General features: G+C 36.6%; 1 protein-coding gene across 2 annotated transcripts; it reads right to left on the bottom strand.

Moving 5' to 3' along the window:
* Positions 1-3,801: 3,801 nt before the first annotated feature.
* LOC112290700 (uncharacterized) lies at positions 3,802-7,177 on the bottom strand. 2 transcript variants are annotated; one of them, XR_002972242.3, is made up of 6 exons: positions 6,725-7,177; positions 5,613-6,337; positions 5,290-5,436; positions 5,030-5,110; positions 4,695-4,861; positions 3,802-4,306 (listed from the first exon to the last, which is right to left on the bottom strand). XR_002972242.3 is itself a non-coding variant. In XM_024537291.3 (6 exons), the coding sequence occupies exons 1-5, from the start codon at positions 6,787-6,789 to the stop codon at positions 4,709-4,711; spliced, it is 1,122 nt and encodes a 373-aa protein (XP_024393059.1). In that variant the 5' UTR covers positions 6,790-7,177; the 3' UTR covers positions 3,802-4,306; positions 4,695-4,708. The 2 variants fall into 2 exon arrangements, 1 of the variants encoding a protein (XP_024393059.1); XM_024537291.3 differs by having other exon boundaries at positions 4,695-4,812.
* Between the last annotated feature and the right edge of the window lie 1,473 nt (positions 7,178-8,650).

The raw sequence follows: 8,650 nt of genomic DNA, 5'->3' as shown, positions 1-8,650 counted from the left end.
TCGAAAAGAACAACCACCATTCCACATAGGTGATGAGGTATGGTTACTTCATCGCAATATCAAGACCACTCGTCCTTGTGACAAGTTGGACTATCGAAGGCTGGGACCATTTTCTATTTCTGCACAAATCAATCCAGTTGCATATCGTTTACATCTACCGGAGTCAATGAAAATCCATCCAGTATTCCACGTGTCTCTTCTTGAACGATACAAGACAGTGGACATACCAAGAAGAAGACAAGATCCACCTCTTCATATAGAAGTAGACAATAATAAAGAGTTTGAAGTGGAAGAAGTCTTAGATTTAAGGCACTGCCAAAATAAATTCGAATATCTTGTCCATTGGCGTGGATATGATATTAGTGAATGCACATGGGAGCCAGTAAAGAATCTTGCAAATGCAGTAAAGGCGGTGGAGGCTTTTCATTGATGATATCCATCAAAATCAAGATAAAAACCTTCCTTATAAAAGAAACAAGATCTAGGCAAGATAACATTCTACTTTCAATTCTTGTTTGTAGCTTTTTTGTAGATTTGACACTGAGGAGATGGAGAACCAACAACCAGCAGATTCGACTCAAGAACCTTCAATTGCTGACTTGTCGAATGAGACATTACGATTGTCACAACCTTTTAGATGATGCAATCAAGATGAAGATCTTCAAGAATGTCATGTTCTTCCTCAAATAGATGGCAAGATACAACGCGTTTTGTATCACGACCTTGGAAGGGACTCCCGATGTTTGGTGATTTTACTAGAGGTAGGAACAACTCCTAACAGTGTTCCAAATATTTTATTCGAAAAAAGTTATGAAGGCCTCAACAATGATCAAATAATTAGGTGGTCTTCCGGCCCTGGTATGAAACTCTATCAATGGTTGAGAGCCTTATCAATCATCTTTGAAAAGAACAAAGATCAGAGTATGTGGCGAATACAATTCGTCGCATCATAGATTTCCTCAACATATGATGACCGCTCTTTGTAGAACTCATGCCTAGAAGGGGAGGTAATGTCATGGACATACACATGTAAGCTAGTATTTATATGTATAAATAGGTAGAAATAAGTAAAAGTAGGTAAAAGTAAGTTTATCTATAATATTTGCTATGAAAGCTTCCTAGAAGCTTAATAGATGCTGCTTTGACTTTATAAGTGTCTTTAATTGGTTTTTTGGATTAAAAACGTAATCAACAAGTTGGCCATGTGCCACACATGATGTTAGCTTGAAGACCAAGCTAACTATGTGGCCCACACATAGAAAAACTTGCCTTGTAAGTCAAGGCATGTATCCTACAAAGTCAACACATATTGGAGGTCCTGTAGAACATTGCCACATAGGCCCTAGTTAGATAGTATATATAGAGACAAGAGTGAAGCCTTCTTCACTCTTGTCAATTCTTTTTTTGCTTCCAATCTAGTTTCAAGGGTCTTTAGTTTTCTTGGCTTTTGGCAATAGCCATTCGAGTTTCTTTCTTAATATACATATCAAGTTATTTCTATTCTGTCATCTTTTTTTGAGAGAAGTCTCACTTGTTTATTTGTTTTTATTATGTTCTTGTCTTTGACACATTAAGTAGGATTATAATAATGTTTAGATACATATATAACTTCTATTAGACATTATGTCTTTAACTAATATGTAGATGGTTAACATTGGATTATGACTAATTAACAACTTGTACTCACTATAAGTTTGTGATACCACCATAGTTATAAATTGCTTAATAAGACACTTATTCCTAAATCAAATGGACCTTGGTGGTGAGCTATTGTTAGTGTATTTGCACTAGAAAGTCTTTATCCATAGACTATAGACTTATACTATAAGAACTCAAAGTCAAGGTTTACATGATGTAGTTAAGTCTCTTGAATCTACCTTGATTAGGTGGTGATCTTATTTTTTATTTGCATCATCAAACTTCTATGTTAGCAATATACTTCCTTACATTTTTTCATAAAAAACATATTTTTTTGGTAAAAAATATTAAATTTTATTTAAAATAGATTATTATTTATCAAATATTTTTAAAAGATTTAGTTGATTTAAAGAATTTTTTTAATAAAGAATGTGGCTTAGAATATAATCAATATAAAAGAAATCTTTAGCATTAATAGTGTTACCTAGAACAACAATTTACACACATTGTTTTATATAAACTATAAAGAAAAACCTAAAAGATACTATAAAATTTCTATAAGAATATAAATCTTTTTAAATTTGTTTATATATATATATATAGATATATATAAATAAAAGTTTTGTACAAATCTTTAATCTACATGTACATAGAAATTACAGATTTTTTTATTTATGACAAGTCAAAAAAGCTCTGTAGTTGTTATATGCAAGTGGATTATAGATGAAAATGTTACATAGCATATGATATCTTATAAGAATTTTTTTGTTACTTATAAATCCGTTTTGTTAACAAACATGTTTATTGAAGCTAATAGAATGGATGGTGCCATTAGAACAATCCTATTATTCTTATAAAAGATTTGAAAAAAAATAAATCCAATCAAATCAAATTTTATGATATCATAGTTATATTTAAGATAAGATTTATAATCAAAATTATTACATTTTCTTAATAATATACTTTAAATATGAAAAATAAAATTTATTGGAATTTAATCACATCAACTTCAATATCAATTTTTTTTAAGGTTAAATTAATAAATTTTAAAATTATAAAATAATTAAATAAAGTGATTATTAATAGTATATTTTAGTTTTTAAAAAATCAATGAAATGAATTGATTGTGTCATGGAATTCAACAAAAATTAATAAGAGTAGTAATAATCATTATCATAAATAAACTATTGATATAAATGATGTACAATTTTTCCTTCTTTATGCAATTTTAAAATTGCAATAACTATTTTAGATATGCAAGAAAAGACAAAATGTGCAAATCAATGAGCTTTGATTTGAGCTCCTTGGTAATGTTGTAAAGACAATATATATATATATATATATATATCTTTTTCTTGAAAAAAGTTAACATTTCAAAAAAAATACAATAACTTGAAATATCAAAAATTGAGTAAATACAATAAAACCTTATAAAATGCACACTCTGACAATAGTTGTTTGTAACATAAATAAATAAACTTGATAGTTTAATCAGAGTAGGAATCTTACACATAAACAACATTGACTTTGAGTTGTTGGACGCAAATCTCAATGAAGACTTGGTCTACGATCCCGTCAGCACCAAAGCAAGTGGGAAAAAGAAAACTATATTGTACAGGAAGTTAGATGAAGATTATTGATTGAAAGATTCCCTTGCGGTCGAGTAGCGAGAGCTTAATCTCATTGGTGGCAGTGCCAGATGCAACACAAGGCACGAACAAATCGAGGAACATAACTTGGAAGCCACTCCTCTTGGCTGTGTAGAAGGAATCAGGCAGAGAAGTACAGAAAAAGTAGAAGGGAAGGGATAGTGAAACCAAAGTATTTATAACCTGTAAGGTGTTCATAGCTCCTGATACTCTCTCCTGTCCTGTTTAAGGCCAAGTTCAAGTGTCATTCACTTCAGACAAAAGGTTAAGACCAAGCAAACTTAAAGACAGTAAAGCTAACGAAAGACTTGATTTTGATGTAGGCACAGGAATGGCTCCAAAGTTGAGTTAGCTTTGTTAAAAAAAAAATGGATAAGTTAACTTTCTGTGATAGCAATAGATTTTTACATTCTGGTGGCGATGGCTTTTATTCAAAAATAGCTGGAACTAGGATTCAAGCATGTATCATGCAGTCCAACGACAACATCCAGTTAAGGAATTTTAAGCCATGTGATCAGGTCTCAGTCCCAAACAAACTAAAATGAGGGAGCTCAATAGTAATAAGGTATTACAGTTTTCACAAGAATCTACATGGTACGATGGTCGTTATGAGCAGCAAACGTCTTTTCCTGAGTCTTTCTGTTGAAGAAAGACCACCCAAAGGAATCCAGCGTTCAATTGATAGTGGAAGCTCATTGGGTCTATGGCATCAATATAGGAAAAGTATAACTTCAAATCATGTGCAGATGCAACATTCTTTGGTTGAACTGCAACGACGACTACTACCATCACCACGGCAACTCAATAGCTGCATATATACAACTGGATAACTTGGGTGCCGCTCACAAAGAAATCAGATGCTGACGCAGATGTACAATCTATACTCAATAAGTGTATTCGAGAACCGCTTTTCTCGCCGAGGTTGATTTCAATCCAGTGAAATAACCTAGTGGAACGTTCATCGAACTGAAGGATAACTCCACCAGCAGCCATAAGATAATGCAAAAAGGGGCAGCTGCCTGCTTTTCCAACCAGAACATACAACACAGGTCAGAGAAGATTGTTATGCAAGACATTATAGACTGCTCATAACCGAACAAGTATTGCGGGTTCATGCATCTTCGTATGCTACGATTGGAGAAACTTAACGGAAAAAAACCACGAACAAAGGACAAACTGGAACCAAAGCCTCCATGCACAGGAACTACACTAGATCCGGTCACAAGCCGACTGCAAGACAACTACAACGCTGCTGGGTTAGGTGACTCTGCTGCTTTAACCTCTACCCACATATTTGCAACTCAAGAACTTACTATAACAGCAGCGTCAGAGTGAATAACCTAACTCTAGTTGGAAAAAAGTTCACTATGAAAGAAGCACATAGTTGAGACACATAGAAGAACTTACACATCAAAAATGAATTACTGACGGGTTGCGCACTGCAAAATGTGGGGTAGCGGAGAGATCAAGTTCCAATCTGATTCGTTTGGGAACCTCCATTGCTCCGCTTCAAACTGATCCGAAGCTGCAGTACATACCGGGTCACAAAGTATAAGCAGACATCACCATTAAATCTGCAAGACCCAACCAAAAAATCTAATCGTCGGATCAAAACGCTTCCCAGTGAGGCTCTAAAGTTGTGGAAGCATCTTCTTGACTTAATTCGAGCTTGAGAATATGATTCACATGCATTTGGAAGGAGAATGCCGCAGCTACAGCGAAACCCAAAAACAATTCCTCACCGTTAAGTATATTCGATACAAAGTCATTGCTGGTAGCCATAGCCTCCGGCGGATACATCTCCAAGTTCCAAAGGTCCTCATCTGTACTTGACAAGCCAAATACTATTAAACAACGACCGATGACATTAGCTAGACGCAAATCATGATGGTAACTAGCATAACGGGTTTGTGACACCCAAAAATGAAATATTGTGGCAGTTTACTTGAGAAAACTTTGGTCAAAGAAACAAATCCAATCACAACTCACTTCAATTGCTCACCTTCAGTGACCAGGACTGAGGCGATGAAAATGTCGGTCAAGGCAGAGGAAGTACTAGGCTCTTCCGTCCTCTCATCAAATCCGTTACGCCCAACATGAGAGGTGGCTCGCGTACTCTGCAGACTGTTCTCCAAGTCAAATCCATGACCTGCAATGTATGCAGTAAAAAAATTCAGAACGATTTCATGTGAAGCTGCTGTATCCGAGTCACATCAAGGTAGTGCTCAAATTCCTACATTACCCAGAACTGCGATGTCAGCGCAACTCATTGAGATACCTCGATCAAGGAAACAAATCCAATCATAGTTCACTCAAATTGCTTACCTTCAGAGGGCGGCGGGACGAAAGAGTCGGCGAAGGCTGAGGAAGTACTGGGATCTTCCATCTTCTTATCATGTGCGTTCCACGGAACATAAGGTATCTCCCACGTACTCTGTAGTTTGTTGTCAAAATCAAATCCAAAACTTGCAATGTATTTCGCTTCGCTGGATGGGGGTATTTCAGAACTCATCATAAAGTTACACTCCACTTCCATTTCCCTCCAATCATGATAGTTCGCATCATCATTCTCTGGAGGAGGTTGGTTTGCCGTGTCGGCTAACTGATCCACTGGAGCTGCAGGAGCACCGTGTGCTTCATTCAAGGATTCCAAAAATTCCGCTCTCTGGTGGAGATATGCAGGGCTCGCAAGCACAGCTTTGACCTGATTTATAAAATCAAATCTATGGGGTCTAAAAGCTAAACTTTTGGCAATATACTCGACGTACTCCAAGCACATCTCTCTGCTACTAAGCACTTCAGGCTGACCGTATCTGCCCATACAGTGAAGAGGTGGAAAGTTCCAATTAGCATCTCTAAAATGAAAAGGGTAGCCCCCAGTGTAGTAGAAAACAGCATCTGCAGTGCACTGTGCCAATTGATACGATTTTATTCTCCCAATCCATATTTTGGCAGGTGGGTACTTGTCATCCCATAATTTAGGACGAACATTTACGGTATGCGATAATAAATTGCGAGCTAAAGAAACTCCACCACCCTTCGCTATCGCACTGTTGAAACACACAAAAAAATGAACGAGGTTATCACAGATGCTCCATCCATAACATAGATCTAGTCTTGTGTAGAACAGGACAACGACCGTGTTAGACTGTGACACACAAGTGAAAAAACTAAAGGGGATGCTTAGTTGGGATTGCTCCACAATCTCAAAAAACAATCCGTCCACACGTAGGAGATTGCACGGCTTGTGAAAAGTAAACAAAAGAGAAGAATAGAAACCCATTGTCACAAATAAAGCCCAAACCATTGCTGTCCCACTACTAATATCCTTTCAACCCAACAAAGTGAGAAAACAATTATGACAAAGCGGAAAGAGAAACTCCGCCCAAAATTAAACAACAGCTCGGGCACAATCCCACAAGGTAAAGACCACGTACGATATCGATGGCGCCGCCACCTCTAAATCATTCTCGATCGACCTGTTCGGTGTTCGGTCCGGCATTTTGAAAGCCGTTAGTGAAAATCACCACAGCCGGACAACAATCGGGTCACGTCTAACGCCTGAGTAACAAAATCAGAACTTGACACTACTCCCGCATTCCCACACGCCACAGACCCTGCGCCAAATTACGACCCAGCAGTAGCTAAAATTCCTGGGGAATCTCGTCGGCGACTCCTCCCATCGATGCTCTATGAAACCCACAATTCAACATATTTCGTGATTCCTTGACAACACCATGGATACTCCCAAAGTCAAGCTGCTCCTGCATCATTACATTCTCGACACGATTACGGCACACTGCAAATCTCAGAGTCAACAACAGCAGCACTTCATAACGCAGAACAAGCTCACAGGCAAAGCTCGATTCACTCGGCTCTGCCAAATCGATACAAACGAGAAAGGGGATAAGGTCGTACGACGGCACGTAAATAATAGTGCTATGGTGGCTAGGGAGCCTGCTTTCCTCTGTAGAGTCCTAATTAAGGTTGACGTGGGCCATATCCGTGTTTAAATGGATTTGGACTGAGTCAAAGTAGGCGGCGGAAGTTATTTTGTTTTTTCCTCTCTGACAGGACCCCACCGACCTACAGCCTGCTCACTCACCACCGCTCCTTTTTCGTTGGTTGGAAGTGGCGAACGTGGACGGACGGACGGACGGACGGAGGCGCTACCAATATGGCCCACCAGGATTCTCGAGGTGGAGTTGTTTGGGAATTCTAACCTTTTCTTTAAAAGAAATGTTTTATTTTAACTTATATTTTAAATGAGCTTTACTTAGGCTACAAGCAAAGCTGGGACTTGTTCCTCATGTAAGGTGAAGGATCTTTTTTCTTGTCATTTCCTTCGTCCCCCTCTCTAAATGCTAAATTGTGTTTTATCAAGAGAACAAGGAAATTATGTAAATATGAAAAGAAAAAAATGTATCTGTATCTGTTATTAAGTTGCTTTTGTAGTCAAATTATCTTGACATTTGTGCACATATTCAAAGAATGTACACCACTTGGTAGTACAACACATGCTAGGCTTTGTATTTAAAAGCTCATGGTTAAATTCTAATCAACATCAAATGTATGGAATAAAATGACAGTGATGTGATATTGACTATGTTTTAAAAAACTTGTAAAAGACTTTTGAAGTTTTTATATTGCTAAAACTTTTTTCTTTTTAAAAAAAGACCATGTAGCATTCCATTATTCCTACTACTCCATTATTCCATTAAATGAAATTATTATTTTTTTAAATCATTACATTCCTCTATTATTGAAATAAATATTAATAATTCAAATCTACTTTTTACTTACAAGTAAAGGTATTTTATACAAAAAAATTATTTGTATAAAAAATAAAAATAAAAATAACATTGCAATTAGTAATACAAATATTTGTACTTACTTTTGTCACGGCCATAATCATGTAAGCTAATAATTACATATAGAAATAGATAAGAGTAAGTTAATTCTATAATATTTAATATAGAAGCTTCCTAGAAACTTCCTAGATGCTGCTTTGACTTCATAGGTGTCTTTAATTGACTTTTTGGATTAGAAACGTGGCTAACAAGTTGGCCATGTGCCACACATGTTGTTAGCTTGAAGATCAAGCTAACTATGTGGCCCACACGTAGAAAAACTTGCCTTGTAAGTCAAGGCATGTGTCCTACAAAGTCAACACATATTGGAGGTCTTATAGAACGTCGCCACGTAGCCCCTAGTTAGATAGTATATATAGAGACAAGAGTAAAGCCTTCTTCACTCTTGTCAACTCCTTTCTTGCTCGTAGTCTAAGTTCAAGAGTCTTTAGTTTCTTGTCTTGTGGCAATAGCCATTCCAGTTTCCTTTTAATATACATACTTGTTTATATT

This window comes from Physcomitrium patens, chromosome 13 (assembly GCF_059467195.1).
Source record: "Physcomitrium patens ecotype Gransden chromosome 13, ASM5946719v1, whole genome shotgun sequence".
In the NCBI taxonomy this organism is placed as follows: Eukaryota; Viridiplantae; Streptophyta; class Bryopsida; order Funariales; family Funariaceae; genus Physcomitrium; species Physcomitrium patens.
Note: the sequence above shows the minus strand (reverse complement) of the source record. Positions and strands in the feature narration are given on the sequence as shown.